Source organism: Durio zibethinus, chromosome 28, assembly GCF_047325235.1.
Source record: "Durio zibethinus cultivar Kanyao isolate XHJ-2024 chromosome 28, ASM4732523v1, whole genome shotgun sequence".
NCBI classification, from domain to species: domain Eukaryota; kingdom Viridiplantae; phylum Streptophyta; class Magnoliopsida; order Malvales; family Malvaceae; genus Durio; species Durio zibethinus.
The window spans coordinates 3,284,558-3,299,874 of record NC_143189.1 but is presented as its reverse complement, the minus strand read 5'-3'; the positions used below and the strand labels follow the sequence as shown (position 1 = coordinate 3,299,874).

Below are 15,317 nucleotides of genomic sequence, written 5' to 3'. Positions count from 1 at the left end.
TGCTAAAAAATCTGAGGAAAGAAGAAACAAACAAGAAGGTTAAAAAGGAATGCTATATTAGCCTTCTAGTTGTTTTAGAATGAAGTCCTTGTTGGTTGGAGATGCATATATATAGGACAGGAAACTGAAGAAATTAAATGCACAAGCTAATGAAATTAGCCCTTTAAGTTGTCGCCTTTCTGTCGTTGCCTCTCTTAGCATATGAAGAACAAATGTCTCCATTGGCACTATAAATTCTCACTTTAGTATGTTTAATACTAACCATCTGTCACATACACTTATGCAAATTGTGTCTAAGTAGTGATTAACTATGCTTAATTAGGCTATGGTACTATGATGTATATCTTTCAACAATTGATAGCATCCATTCCATGTTAGCCCCAATGATCATGTTAACAATTGAGAGTCCAGTCTCTGATCAGTAGGTAGATATGTTTCTTGACTTCTTACTTATAAATTTGACTCATCAATCATGTTTGTTAGGGCTTGATCATTGCCAAATAAGTGCTAAGATAATTCTGGTCTGCAGTACACATTTTGCTGTATTACCAACTGTCTAGTATATAATTAGTTGTTCAAAAATTTTAACTGATAGAATTAGGATAATGCTTGCCAGTGGGGAAGACTCATTAGGAGTCCTCCTATATTAAACCAAATATGCCATAAGTAGAAAAAGATTTATGATATCAGGTGCATTCCAAGTCAGTTATATGTTGAAAAGTAATAGTACTGAAAATTGATGCTATTCTCAGTAAAGTTAGAGGCTTAACTCTGGAATAACTGATTTGAATGATTGAAAGAGGGAGGACTTCCAAAGAAATAAAGAAAAAAGACACCAAAAGGAAATATCTGCTCTTTAATTTCTTGCATTGCACATTATAGTAAATTTTAGAACAAGTCAGGCTGTAAACATGATCTTTTTCTGCCAATCTAGTAAGATTTTGCTATCAATAGCGTCTGAAATAAACCTGGTTTTGCCTTTCTACTTAGTTTTACCATGCATGAAAGAGTGCAATCTTTGACAGCAGAGTTATGTAGAATAGAATGGAAGAAGGCAATCAGTTGTTCTAATAATTCAACTTTTATTGTTATTGTAAATTGCAGGACTAATAACAAGTTCTTGGATGCAAACATTGTGTTGAAGTTCTTTTGTATCTATCATATGGGATATGGCCATTTCAGAATTACAAAGAAATTGTAAAAAAGAGAAGTATTAATTGGTAAATGAAAGTTGAAGACAACAGAATAAACAACATAACTCTACACATAACAGTGTTATCCAGTTCATCATTTTTCCATGTCCAAAAACCAAAATCAATGAGGAAAAATGGAGTATCAATTTGTTTTAATAGTCAGTGGTTAGTTCATTGCCTGCAATAAGAAAGAGGCTTGAATGATTACTGGTTTCCTGTCATTACTCTACTGTTTATTTGCTTGAACTGTTGCATTAGATCTATAGGAATGCAAGTGAACTAGATTGCATTAGATCTATAGGAATGCAAGTGAACTAGATTGCTATAATTCATTTTTCCATGTTCAAAAACCAAAATCAATGAGGAAAAATGGAGTATCAATTTGTTTTAATAGTCAGTGGTTAGTTCATTGCCTGCAATAAGAAAGAGGCTTGAATGATTACTGGTTTCCTGTCATTACTCTACTGTTTATTTGCTTGAACTGTTGCATTAGATCTATAGGAATGCAAGTGAACTAGATTGCTATAATTCAGTACTGGCATCCAGGTTATAGACTTAAAGTGTTCCCGTGAAGCCACAGCAAAGGTCTTTGGGAAAGAAGCTATAAAATTTTTAGCAGGTTTGGTGTTTTACACTCTTTTTATTCTTTTGTTGTTATGAATTTCAGATGCATAAATTGGAGGAGTCTATTTATTTTCTTAGAAGCCGATTCATGCTCATATAACATACTGTGTGATTAAATAACAATTAATTTATTCAAAGCCATCTTCATTTCTGCATTGCTATGAGGAATGCTAAACTTATTATTCTTAGTCATGTTAGGTGCAATGGACAATTAGTTGCTTGAGCTGGATTTGTTGAAGGCAAGGATGAAGCAGAAAATCCAATCTTAATCTCATGGAACCAATTTCCAATGAAGAATTCATCTGCTCAAGCTGAGGCAAGGTTAGATCCTCAACAGGCCTTTCTAATTTGTCATATACTTAGATGATAAGAACAAAGGCCATACGTGAATATCCAAAGGAGCCTACCTAGTTTCCTTCCAATGCTGAAATTGAAAACCAGCCTTGAAAATTGTTCCAGGTTTTGCATTTGCAGGGACAGGGAAGATTTGGTCATATGAAAATTATCTTCCTATATTTGATTTTCCTTCCAAACTGAGGGTTTTGGGATGATTGTTCGTATTTTTATACATGAAAAACTGAGTTGGCGTTTGCCTGTTTTGGTTTAGTATTAATCAGAACTTTTTATGTAATTTAGCAGTATTTCACCTATTGGCTATCTTGAATTCATATATGGTTTACTAAAAATTTGGATCAACAAATAGTCCATTAAATTTCATTTGAAATTTCTTCACATTTAGAATATATATTTATTTCCAGGCACTATTTTGTATAAAAATTATTGTAGAGCTTCAGATTAAAAAAATATGATGACTAAAATTTGTCAGAAAATGAGAAAAACCCTAACTTTAGTTTCAAGAAAGAGGTTCCTAACATTACAAAAAGAAGATGCCGAAAGTGAAATATGTAATAAGAAAACAAAAAAGAAGGCTTATGATATAAACCTTTCTACAAGAAAAATATGCACGTGATGAAATGAAAAATCAAATTAGAATTTGACTAAACTAAGATAATCAGCAGCCTTTGTCCCAAAGTACAGAAAATTAATTAAGCCGAACCTGACGTATAAACCCTTTGTCCTCTTCTTTGTATTATTTGCTGATGAGTTTTGGGTACATTTTCCGTGCCTAACGAAACAAGTGGAACGTACCTGACCAAGGCTGAGAAAAAAAAAAAGAAAAATTAAAAATTGATTTAAAATTATAATATTTAATTTGATTTGAATTGATTTTTTTTTATTTAGTTTGGATCGAATTTTAATATTAAATATATATTAGGTTTGAATCAAATTTTAGATTAAAAGTTGAAAAATCAAATTAAATTGAATTATATATTTTTTAAGTTTTTATAAAATAAAAATAATAATTTAATATCAAAATTTATTTTAATATGTTAAAATTTTATATTAAAATATTATATAAAAACTAAAAACTAATAAATTAAATCGAATAAAATTCGTAAAATTTGATTCGATTCAATTTGATTCAAATCGAATAATAATTTAATTTAAATTTAGATCATTTTTTTAAAATTTATAATATTATATAATATCAAAAAAAAATTATCAAATTTGATCTAAGTCGGATCATTATTACTCATATGATGATGATGATTATTATGAGAAATGGAGCTGTAAAACTAGATGTTAATGAAATTAAAATCATTAAGTAAATGAATTACGGACATAAATTTGTAGCTTAAACCCCATGTCCCCTGGAGGTTAAAGTTTGTCGTGAAATTGTACAAGAAACAACAAAAAAGAACTAAAAAAAATAAACAAATTGAAACATACAGAAATTCATATATTTCGATGGAATGTCTTATGCTTTAACTTTTTGAAGGAAGAAGGAAGAAAGTTCTTATTATTTTGAACGTCCAATTTAAATAATTGAAGTTGGTCCAAAAAGAAAACAAGAAAGATAGATTGTAGATTCCATAGGCAAGGCTGTCTTTGGGCTTTGTATGATTTGAAACCTTAAAGTGATTTGTCCTAGACAATGAAGAAGCTCTTGTAATTCCCTCAACATAAGACAGTTTGTAATTTTCTTCATATGTGTCCAACCACAATCTAGGGCGGACAAAAAATTTTGAAAAAATTAAAATTTGATTTGAAATTATAATATTTGATTTAATTTTGATCGATTTTTTATTTGATTTTAATTATATTTAAATATTAAATTCGAATTAAATTTTAAATGCAAAAAATAAAAAAAAAATAAATCAAAAAATATATATTTTTTTAATTTATATATTTTTTAAATTTTTATAAAATAAAAATAATAATTTTATATCAAAATTTATTTTAAAAAATTAAAATTTTATATTTAAATAATAAATTAATAAATTAAACTCTAATAAAATTTAATCCAATTCGATTGAAATTTTATAAAAATTTAATTTAATTTTGAATGTAATTTTATGAATTTGTAATATTACTTAATATTAAAAAAAATGAAACCGAATCTTATCAATTCCAACGTAATCACCCTCAACCAAGTAAGTAAGACCATAAGAAGCTGAAAAAGGCTAGTTTCTCCATGCCCCTCCCTACTCTAGGACTGCTCAACTATTTTTTTTCCACCCATTTTTCTTAGGGGTACCATTTTAGTACTACACTTGTACCTTTAATAAAAAAAAACTCCAAAATTGAAATATACCTCTTTAATTTAAGTAAAAAGCTGATTTTTTTTTTAAATTTCTATGGATGGATGGATAGGTGATAAAATTAAAAATAATTATAATTATAATTAAAATTTTTTTATATTAAATAAATTTTATTTAAATTAATATTTCAATTTAATATAATAAAATTTTAACTCTTATTTATTATAAATAAATTAAAAAATAATATCTTTAACGTTTTGATTTAATGATTAAAAAAATATTAAAAAGATATAAAATTAGGATTTGATCTCAACCTCTTTTCTTTTTTTTTGTTTCAAGGCTCTGTCTCCCTTGAAAAAAAAAATGTTAGATAGATTTTAATCCATTAATCAAGGTTAGTAACTTTAATCTCTTACATAATTTTAGGGAAGAAAAATAATACAACAAAAGCAATAATTTTACATTTTCTACTAATAACAGTATAATATTGTCAAACTCTTAATTATAATATTTTTCATAACTCAAGTCGAAAGTCCACCCGCGTGTTTGTGATATGATGTGACAAAACATCGGATTTTTTTTCCACAATCTCCCATTAATAATTTCTCCAATTTACCCTCAAGTAAAAATTAAATCTTTCCTCTTAAAAAGCCTTTTTATTTTTCTAATATGAAAAAAAAAAAAAAGAGCATAGATAGCAACTGAATCAGCAACAAAAAGGAAAGGAAGAGATCTTTCATGACAGATACTTTGAAAAGATTTCGGATTCAAGTCGTACACTTCTTACCCAGAAGGGTTTTAGCGTTTATGCTCTTTTTCCTCGTTTATTAAGAGAGAAAATAGAGCCAATAATATAAAAAGATAAATACTTTTTTTCTGCCGGAGAAAAAGTGGAGATAGGCAAATGTTTGAGAAAAAGGACAAGTCTTGTATTTTTTCAGGAGAATTAGTTGGAGTAAATGTGGGTCTTGCTTGTTTTGATGGCATTATTGCTATTCTTGCTTTTACTCAGGTTTGTTTGTTCCTCTATTTTTTCTTAAAAATTTGATTTTTTGGATGTCTAGTGAGTTTTTTGATTGATGGATAGTTTGTAATATGGGAGAAATGAGAGTGAAAATGTTTTCGGACTGTTTTAATCTGGGTTTTGCATTCAGCATGTTGTGATTATCTTTGTTTTCTTCTTTATTTGATGATTGTATAAAACTGATAACTTGATGGGTTGGTCATTGAGTCATTGGTTGTTCTTTTCAATTTTAAATGAAGGTTATTTTGCATAGAGAAAGAGGTGTAATGTTTGTTTAATTGTTAGTTAATTTCCATTTCTAAAAAGTAATTCAAGGTGATTTACATTATCTATTTGAAAATGGTTCTTTGCTAGCTGGAGAAATATTAGTCCAACCAGACTGCTGAACGAAATTGTCTCTGATGACCCAAATTCAAGCTGGTTGAATAGGCAACTCTTAGATTCAATATATGGACTGTCTTCTTTCATGCTTACTGTATCGCTTACTGTATCTCTATGAACCATATGCTAAGTGACATTTTCATATTTATGGCTAAAAGCAGTACATATTGGTGAATTTTGCTTACTCTTATATAAATTTAAGAAAATTCTTCATATTCAGGTTCTAATCAATAACAGAAACCTAGTGAGGTGAAGCAATATATGCTGTTGTTTTCCCTTTGGAAATTTTTTTTTAAAACAATCGTATTTATTCAATTTTTGGTTGACAATGTGTCATTGCTGTGTCAAAAAAACCAAGACAGAATTACAAATTTGGTGCAATAGTTTGTTGATCATTATACTGAAAATTAGGGGGTGGCATAGCTTGCATATTGAGGAAAGTTACATTTTCATCCTAGCAATTCGTGATCCTAGCATCTTTTTTTGTCAGCTAGTGCGGATTCACTCAAGGAATTCACAGCTAGGATGGACTCGCCAAAAAGTAAGTTTTATGTCGCTTTCTGCAGCTTTTGAGTTGAATTAAAAGATTTCTATTTGAATGCAAACTACTTCATAGGCTAGCTAGTTTAACGTAGTGTCATCAGACCAGCTGGTTGAGTGGGGACTTGCACCTTGACCTGATCTGTGTGAGTCATCTGACCCCTTAAGGCAGAACCTGGGTGAAATTGTCTGAACAGGAAGGAATTTTGGTGACTCCTGTGACACTGCTTGAACTTGGAGAAACGGTTAGGTCGAAATTAAGGTGCAGCTACAGCATGCATCAATTCGAAAAGTTTTGGGCCCAGGAGGCCTTGGAGGAGAAACCTATTTGACCAACATTCCCAAGACTTCAACTTTTTAAGAAGTGTTTTGCTAGCTTTTGTAATTTCTACACTTGTTGCAAGTATCAGAAGAATTTTTTGTTTATGCCTCAAACACTGACAGAAAACTCAATGTTCGACTCCTGTACTTTTTTTTAATATTGTAACTTTGTACCCATGGGAACTGCTATTAATTATTTACTAAAAGAACTTGCTATAAGTTCGTTTAGTGACCAGTATTGGGAACTAAGAACAGTAACAATGCAGTTAAATCATTAATCTATTATCTGACCTTTGTACTGGGATGATTAGAAAACATGGTGTACCATTCTGGAATTAGTAGAATGGAGGAAACAGATAATCAAACTAATCTATGGGCCAGTGAAGGGAGAAGATGGGAGAAGATAGACTTGGGGTTGAAGTCAAGTCAATGTTTAGTAATGTCCATGCATCGGTGCGCATATATGTAAACTTAAAGATGTATGCATATGATTTATGTTAATGTTTTTTTTTTCTTTTCTCCTTTTCTCCCTCTGTTTTTATTCTAATTCATGGTACATCTAACTATGATGTTGGTTGGCTGAAAAAAAAAGAGTTATTATGTTGATTTCTATTTCCAAATGAATTGACTTGTTCTTGACCCAAATGAATGTGAATAACAGGTGTTCCATTTACTGATTGGGTCTACTAATACTGGTAAGAATTTGTATATTACAATTATGTTGACCCTTTCGTTATACACGGAGATTGATTTGAATCACATCTCTGATTCAAACTGAATTGCCAAATTCTCATCTACGTGCAGGTTACTTCATTTATTTTGTCTTGACTCTCATTGCTGTATGGAGAAGGTGGCTATGCTGGTCATACTCTTGTGGTTTTGTAGCTATGGGTAAGTGTATATACTCGTAATAAGACCCCAATTCTTTCTTTCACTGCAGCAGATTAGTTTAAGCATTAATTACTTGAAATATGTGTGTTGCAGCCTTCCCCGGAATTCTATTCTTTGCAACATTTCTTCTACTTTTGTCATTCTGGTATGTTTTCTCTTTAACTTATTTATTTACATTTTCTTTGAGTGAAACATGATCAATTGATCATGTATCTTAGGTAACTTTTTCAAATGCAAGCAAAATACTCTTCTAAAAATTGGAGATATTTGCAAGAATCAAGATATGCACTTTTCATTTTTTTCTAATAAAAGGAAATAGAAAAAAAGAAAAGGGAGATCAACTTTAGTGGCTGACTCCAAATCATCATGTCTTAATCAACCAATATACAGGACAGCTTTCTTTTTTCCTCTTTTCCTCTTTTCCCAGGGTCATCCAATGCAATGGTACTGAAGCTTAGTGTTTCATAAATGAGGATAATATACTTTGCTAGTTTTAGTTACTTTCAAGTTTTCATATTTTCTTTCAGAGTGAAACTTAGTGTTTTTTCATCAGTTATACCCCATGTCTGTCTGGCGGATTTTTTATAGGGTAGACCTTTGCCACCAGGCAGATGATGAAGAAGAAGAGGATGATGAACAGGGCTTTCTGGAAGCTTTACTACAAAATTCTTTAAATAGACCGAGGTCATCAATTGCAGATAATCGCGGAATATGTTATCCTTTACGTTTAATTCACGTTGGGAACCGTCAAAAAATAGTGATTCTGGTATAGTGATATAGTTTCTTCTTTTGTTTGTTATCATGGTTTTCATGTGTTGTGTCATGGTTTCTTATTATGGATGTTTTATGATGCTTACCTGTTGTGTCATTTTGCAAAACCTAATGTTTATGAACTCATTAATACTGTTTTTCTCTAACCAGGTTACTGTTCTTGTATTTCTTTTTATGATGACATTTGCTGTGCTAATCTGGATTGGAATGGAAGATAATCCTATTGATTCATCAACTGTCGCTCGGGTATGAACATCTAACATGTTATTTTCATTTTATCTATTGTTGTTTTCTTAGATAACCATATGTAAGTCTCTAATTGTTAGAGAGAAGGTTATGGTGGAGATAGTGTTTACAATTTTTTTTTTCTTTTAATTTATTGGTTGGAAAATGATAAAAGACAATGAAAACTTATGTTTTATGGAATTTCTTTGTGTTCTTTTATTTCTTTTATTACCAGTGAAGCCATGAAGTACTGACTGCCTATCTCATGCAGGTTTATGTAGATCTTTTTGCTGCAGCAATACTATTTTTAGGTGGAGCGTTAGCATGTTATGGCAAGCAACTAGCATTTTATATGGACTTTTCTTTTCATAATTTTGGTTTTTCTTTTCACATTGTTTGAAGATTTTGTCCTTTATTGTAATGACTTTGTGATTGCAAAAATGTCTAACAGCAGGCTAACCACACGTTCTTGTTCCTTTGCATTTGTGAACCAAATACTAGAAGTCATATTTGTAACATCCCACCCATAATATCTAACAGCATGCATGTGTAGATTACTTAATAGATCAGTAACAGAGCATAAGTAACATTAATTAGAGAAGTTCATTGCAACTTCTAGTTTAATGGGTGATATGACCCCAGGCTGGCCTAGATGCCTAACAAATTTTGCTGGTTAGTCTTTGTGATTGATTGACTAATTCGTACTTATGATTATCACCACAATAGATTACTCTTTTATCTTACATATTTTGTTCTCCTTTAGAGATACTTATGTTTTTGTATATTTCTTTCTAATGCTCAGGGCTCCTATTATGTCGGAAAATGAGGAATGTTAGATCTGAAAGAGCTTCATCTGAGATCTGGAAGGTATTATCATATTATCCTTTATGCTTTTATGTCATTCTCTGTGGTCTTGTCATTTTGATCTCAAATTAGAAGACATACTATTCTTTGCCCTTCATGTTTATATTTGATTCATTTATCTTTGTTAAAAATCCAGTGGCTTTATAGTTTTCTTATTTTTCATGATGTTCTATTGAGATATATGTTTTCTGTAGGTTGCAGGTTTGGCCATCGTATCTGTTATATGTTTCACATCAAGTGCTTTTGTGGCTCTTTTCACTGATATTCCGGTACACAGCTCTCTTTTGTTTGTTTTTTCTATGTTTTATTTTCTAACTTCATAAACTTATTTCTGTTTTTATGATTGCAGGTGCTTTATAACTGGCATGAACTGCAAATAGATGGTGTTTGTACTTCTCTTTTACTGATTTTATATTATTTTATAGGTACTTGATTCAATTTTTCCCCTAAGCTTCCCAAATTTGCTCAAATTAACTAAAGGCTTTTGATTGTCGATTTATGGACATCAATTTTTAGGACATGGAATATCCATATATTTTGTACCATTGATGCATATCTAGCATTAATTCTGTATTAGAAATATTTCATGTGTATTTTAATGTTTCTAAATCTTCAGCCTCATCTGGCAATTTGCAATTATAGAGATCAAGTTCGTGGAAGATAAATTTGATGGCTATAAGAACCTTCATCTAACCATACTTGGATATTAGACATTATATGAGAAGTAGGGATATATCCAGGGAAAAAGGAGTTTTAAAGCCTTGCAGATATGCATCTAATAAACTTTATATCTCAACAGAATGACTTGGGTGATCTATGGGAGGTTGGAGATCTAGTGTTTTGAATTGAGCATGATCCACCAAAGTACAAAACCCTATGGTATTAGACAAGTGCCTTAACATCCGTTACCCATCTGCTCTGTTCAGACTGAGGAATAATTTTCATGTGACGTTAGCAAATATTGTTGTTGCATCCATTTTATCATTCAAGCATATTGATTCCTGAACATATGGATGGAATGGGGAAATGGCAATTGCCATAGTTATGCCCTGTTGACAACAGAATGTGAAACAAGGCTATCATGACAACATTGAAAGAGATAAACTCTGCTGCCCTATCTTCTATCTTTTTATGCTCCTCGTTAGGGCTGCCTTATGGAAAAAGGTCACAATGTCAAGTTTATTATGTGATGTTCATTTTGCTTTTCTAGGTTCATCAGTGCCCTCAGCTTTTGTATTATGGGTCATGAGAGAATTACCACCCATGTCAACAGCTAACATACAAGGAGAATCAACGACTGTAACTTTCATTACTGATAGTTCAGCTGAAATCCACCATCCTCGGAGCTGGACAACTGCAGCAAGCTCATAGAATCAGGTTCACATCCCTTTTTTTGTCTTATTTGTCTATATATTCAGTGTCTATAGGATTTGCTTATTCATACGTATTTCTGTTCTGTGTCAGCCTGATTTTTCAAATTTCACTTGTATTTATATGAGATGTGGTCTTTATACTGCTGTCTACCCGTATTGGTAATTTTGTAGCATCATATTATCTTTATATCAGATATACCTCGGAGAGTGGTTCTGATTTTGTCAGGGATTGATTGGTACTAATTATTACCCAAACGCTAATCCATTCATTGGTAGCTGACAGTTAAAAATGATCATTTGTGCTGATGCATGTTTAAAAATGTGAACATTGGATAATGTCTGGGGTTCTTTAAGTTCTGAAAAACACCATTCCTCTAATATCTATACAACAATAGGTAATTAATAAGCGGTGTGCTGTACCTGTTCACATTGGAAAATAGTGACTAAAGCTTACATCAGTTCAATAGATTTGTAATTGACTATTTCTGACGAATTGGTTCTAGATTGTTGTACAAGGCCAGTTTAAAATGCTAAAAATGATGTGGGGTGTTGTTTTTTTGTCTCCATGATGTGCTTTTAGAGGTAGACCACGAAAGATGCTAATGCAAGTAATAAGAGATGATGTGAGGGTTAAGAAAGTAGACAAAAAGGTTGTTTTTTATAGAAATGAGTGGCGCAAGAAGATTCAAAACTACGACTTGACATAATTTCCTTTTTTGGTCTTTCATACAGCTAACTTTAGAGTTATGGATATAAAGCTTAGTTTGTTGATATTTTTTTATGTGCTTCTGCAATGAAAATAATCTTTTACACAGTTGATAATTTTTCATAAACCGCTGCATCTTTTTTATTTGCTTTTCAATTTTATTTTTGCACTACTACATCTTCTTTATTTGCTTCAAAGATGTTCATTAAGATGGTTTTAGGAGATAAAGAAGGACCTTCAGTGACTTGAGCTTCGATTAGTGCAGGTATCAACAGTTAGCCCTTCATAATTTCTCTTTCATACAGAAATACATGTGCTTATCTTCCAAACTGGGCAATGTGAGATGGAAATTGGAACAATCGGATCAAATAAGAGTTTGGATTCCACAAATGAGCAGTGATCAAAAGTTTACAATTGCTGACTTCAGGGCAGTCGGAATACAGCCGTAAGGTTGCCATTGCCATGTTTTTGACATTTGGAGCATGTATATGGCATCGGAATGCTAGATGATTTACTTTAGTACCACACTCGTAGGTATTGAATAGTTTCCTTAATAAATTAAAGCCAGCCATTATTTATTGATCAAGGTTGGTCACATGTGCCTTAAATTTATAGATGATAAATCTACCAGTTTCTTTCTCTTTATTCTTCCCCATTCATTTTTGCTTTATTTTGCATGATGTCATGCCTTATGGGGCTATGGCATATCATTGGAGAAATATGTTATCCCAAAGATATATACATGGAATTTCATATCATTTCGCAAACTTAGGCAACGGCAGCAGACTTTCTGCCATGCATAAATGGTCATGGAACATCTAGTAAAATGCTTGCTAAATACTGGTTCATTAATGGACTAAATTTCAGGAAAATGTTTATCCTCTGTTATAAATGAAATATCGTCACTTGGGAATTGGGATCATGTCTAGCATGAACTTTATAAAATCACCATACATCAAGACTAAAAAGAAATGAAGGTTGCAGCTTAAAATAGAATCAATCAAACTTCACACCATTTTCCTCAGAAGTCAAAACATATGTTTTTCTGTGGAACAAACTGCATGCATGGTTCTTTCATTTGACCAAAACAATTTCATCCACCCCCTACAACTTAGCATCCGCTCCTCCTGTTGCGCAGCTTTGAAGGCCCTTTCAGGTTGCTTCTGCCTCTAGCCAACTCTTCCACGCCCAAAGCACTAAAGAAATTTGAAGCGAATAATATAAATTCACTAACAAAAGGATTTGTGCATGGCAACTACATGTTTTCACCAAAATATGAATCTTTAGAGATTAATACAGGTAGCAAACTAAAAAGTTTATTCCAACGGACACCATAATCTGTCTCAATAATATCATAGTACCAAAGATGAATTGATGTCCGAACATACTGCTAACAACAATAATTGTTTCTATAGGATTGTCTCGAGGGACACTAAGGTGCACAAGGATCCAGGACGTTCTTCTAATTCAATGGCAAAGCTATCAGACTTTATGTTCATTCAATTAAAATGTTAATGATATCTTGTTATCATCATTGTCCAGCAAATTTGAACCTGACAACTACAATGCAAGTAAAGCACTTTGTTTTACCCTTTATGTCATTAACCTTTATTGGCAGAATCTCATGCAAAACTATGGACATCAGAAAAAAATTAACAACACTATACTTGAAAGCATACCTTATAATGTAAAAGATTGAATAAATTATTATTCGTTGAAAGTTAGAAAAAGATTTTATTGATGTAAATCAATTAAAAATTCCATCAAAAAGGAAGAGCACAATTACAAATTGAGACCCACTCTCCGTATTCCATACCATAGCTCTAACATCAACCCCTGCACTAAACAAGCCTTCAAAGAATCTCAAATCCCAACAAAGCAATGCTATTTTGGAGACATTTTGACAAACATGTTATGTGCACAAAGCCCCGTTTGATAGGCAATACAAAAGAGTTATCCAATACCAATCCAAATCCTAGGAATAAATTATGACTTTGGTTTAGGTGCCAAGGATCCGAAATCTTTACGAGGCAATAACTACAAAAAGAAAATGATCAAAGTTGGTTAGTACCATGAAAAATGATGTAAAATGAAAAATGAAGAGAAAAGGCTAACCGTCCAAAAAGCTCTGCCTTCGAGAAGACCATAAGGAACAGCTCCAAAATTCCTCGAATCCTTAGAATCATAGATGTAATCTCCCTCTACCCAAACATGCCCTTTAGGAACCTAACTAAAAGCAAATAAATTAATACTGAATAAAAACTTAAAAAAAAAAAAAAAACAAAAACATTTTCGGTATAGCAACTAGCAAAGTGGAAAGCAGGAACAAAAAAAATACTACCACAATAGTTTTGCATCTATCACTGTTTTTGGGGTCGACCACATAGGTGACTTGATCACCTTCCATCCCGATCAGCCGTTTGCAGATAATCTTCCTAGGAGTCTGGGGGGACCGTAAGATCACAACATCTCCAGGTCGAAGTTTGCCGGTTCGGATCGAAATGCGCTCCACCAACAACACATTGCCTGTTATGTTTAAGGTTGGAAGCATGCTAGGACCATAAGTCTATAAAGTACCCAGTCATTGCCCCAAATTCAAAAGAAAAATTAAAACAAAAATAAATAAATAAAATAAAATCATGAGTTTCGTTTTGGAGATAGTTGAGGGATTTCTTACAATAGCAGCAGTGCCGACATATTTGTGGGTAACATAAAGCAAAGAGAGGTTTCTCACTATAGATATAAAGCTGCTCCATTCTCCCATTCCTCTTATCTCTGCTCAAACCAATTTAGACGTGCGTTTCAACAAAATCATGGTAATGAACTAATGATAATGAAATGGAGCTGGATAGTGGGCTTACAAACTGGAGTCCTTGTTTCTAGAATCCAACATTGCCTATGGGTCATTGACCCATATTGCCTACTTTGCACCAAGGCATCGTTGACAAAACCCATTTCGTAACAATTCAACGGAAAGAAAAAATTAGATCAAGAGAGGAGAGATAGGTCAAAACTGTTTTAGTCATGCATGTGGACCTGGAGTTGAGTCACTGGTTCGTCTTTCCTGGATAAAGCTCGAGTCAATACTAGAATGTATCTCATCCTTCTATTTTCCATTGTTAATGGTTGACAACCATCAAATTAAGTTAGTTTGGCAAATAGGCAAAGGCAATTAGCATTTATATGTTGGCATAATGATTATGATGTTGATTTTATGCATCACTCGCTGAAAGTAGCCAGCCTGTTTCCCCTGTGAGCTACAAAATTTATAGCCAGGTTATAGGCTAACCCCTCCCCTGGCATTTGACATGAGAAGTGTATCGTTGGAACCCAATTAGCCTGTGGGTAGCCAATTTCGTAAGGCCATCCCTCCTCTGCGTCTTTGTGGGCTTCCATATTAACTTTTTTTGGGAATCTGCACGATCCTAGTGTTTATTTAGAGACACTTGCATTAATGTAAACAGGAAACCCACATGTTGATGGTGAAGGAAATTCAACTTGACCAAAGTTGATACAAGAAGTAGGCCCAACAGGCACAATACTTAGCAGGAGTTGTAAAACAGATAAAAAGGTCGTGGTGTTGCGCCACTAACACCACTATCTACTCGGTCAAGAGCAGGGTTGTGGGGGAAAGAAAAAAAAAGCTCCATGCATGCATGACAATGAGCTATCATGTCCCTAAAATATCAGCACATAAAAGAGCATATAACGTGTAAAGGAATCAAGACTGACAGATTGTGTGCATCTCACGCTCAGATACTGATAATAATATATATATATATATATATATATATATATATA

General features: G+C 32.4%; 2 protein-coding genes across 7 annotated transcripts; one reads left to right on the top strand and one right to left on the bottom strand.

Annotated features, from left to right (window-relative positions):
- The first annotated feature begins 5,084 nt into the window (after nt 1-5,084).
- LOC111280293 (tobamovirus multiplication protein 1-like) lies at nt 5,085-12,161 on the top strand. 3 transcript variants are annotated; one of them, XR_016335241.1, is made up of 13 exons: nt 5,085-5,432; nt 6,316-6,366; nt 7,348-7,381; nt 7,491-7,577; nt 7,671-7,722; nt 8,166-8,343; nt 8,499-8,594; nt 8,845-8,905; nt 9,376-9,440; nt 9,632-9,706; nt 9,787-9,862; nt 10,237-10,814; nt 11,822-12,161. XR_016335241.1 is itself a non-coding variant. In XM_089757518.1 (13 exons), the coding sequence occupies exons 1-12, from the start codon at nt 5,325-5,327 to the stop codon at nt 10,806-10,808; spliced, it is 1,044 nt and encodes a 347-aa protein (XP_089613644.1). In that variant the 5' UTR covers nt 5,086-5,324; the 3' UTR covers nt 10,809-10,814; nt 11,822-12,161. The 3 variants fall into 3 exon arrangements, 2 of the variants coding, with proteins under 2 accessions (XP_089613644.1, XP_022723249.1); XM_089757518.1 differs by having other exon boundaries at nt 5,086-5,432; nt 10,648-10,814; XM_022867514.2 differs by having other exon boundaries at nt 5,089-5,432; nt 10,648-10,814; nt 11,782-12,161.
- A 216-nt stretch (nt 12,162-12,377) lies between these two features.
- On the bottom strand, nt 12,378-15,231 carry LOC111280296 (mitochondrial ATP-independent inner membrane protease subunit 1b-like). 4 transcript variants are annotated; one of them, XM_089757526.1, is made up of 5 exons: nt 14,378-15,231; nt 14,194-14,291; nt 13,858-14,042; nt 13,632-13,742; nt 12,378-12,712 (listed from the first exon to the last, which is right to left on the bottom strand). In XM_089757526.1, the coding sequence occupies exons 1-5, from the start codon at nt 14,407-14,409 to the stop codon at nt 12,686-12,688; spliced, it is 453 nt and encodes a 150-aa protein (XP_089613652.1). In that variant the 5' UTR covers nt 14,410-15,231; the 3' UTR covers nt 12,378-12,685. The 4 variants fall into 4 exon arrangements, with proteins under 4 accessions (XP_089613652.1, XP_022723260.2, XP_089613651.1 ...); XM_022867525.2 differs by lacking the exon at nt 12,378-12,712 and adding an exon at nt 13,219-13,553 and having other exon boundaries at nt 14,378-15,172; XM_089757525.1 differs by lacking the exon at nt 12,378-12,712 and adding an exon at nt 13,219-13,553 and having other exon boundaries at nt 13,858-14,082; nt 14,378-15,025.
- Nucleotides 15,232-15,317: the final 86 nt, after the last annotated feature.

Coding starts and splice junctions, on each gene's coding strand:
- LOC111280293 (XM_089757518.1), top strand. CDS start 5,325: ATGTTTGAGAAAAAGGACAAGTCTTGTATTTTTTCAGGAGAATTAGTT. Junction 7,382..7,490: donor GATTGGGTCTACTAATACTG/GTAAGAATTTGT, acceptor ATCTACGTGCAG/GTTACTTCATTTATTTTGTC. Junction 7,578..7,670: donor TTGTGGTTTTGTAGCTATGG/GTAAGTGTATAT, acceptor TGTGTGTTGCAG/CCTTCCCCGGAATTCTATTC.
- LOC111280296 (XM_022867525.2), bottom strand. CDS start 14,409: ATGTTGGATTCTAGAAACAAGGACTCCAGTTT. Junction 13,743..13,857: donor ATAGATGCAAAACTATTGTG/GTAGTATTTTTT, acceptor GCTTTTAGTTAG/GTTCCTAAAGGGCATGTTTG. Junction 13,554..13,631: donor AAGGCAGAGCTTTTTGGACG/GTTAGCCTTTTC, acceptor TTCTTTTTGTAG/TTATTGCCTCGTAAAGATTT.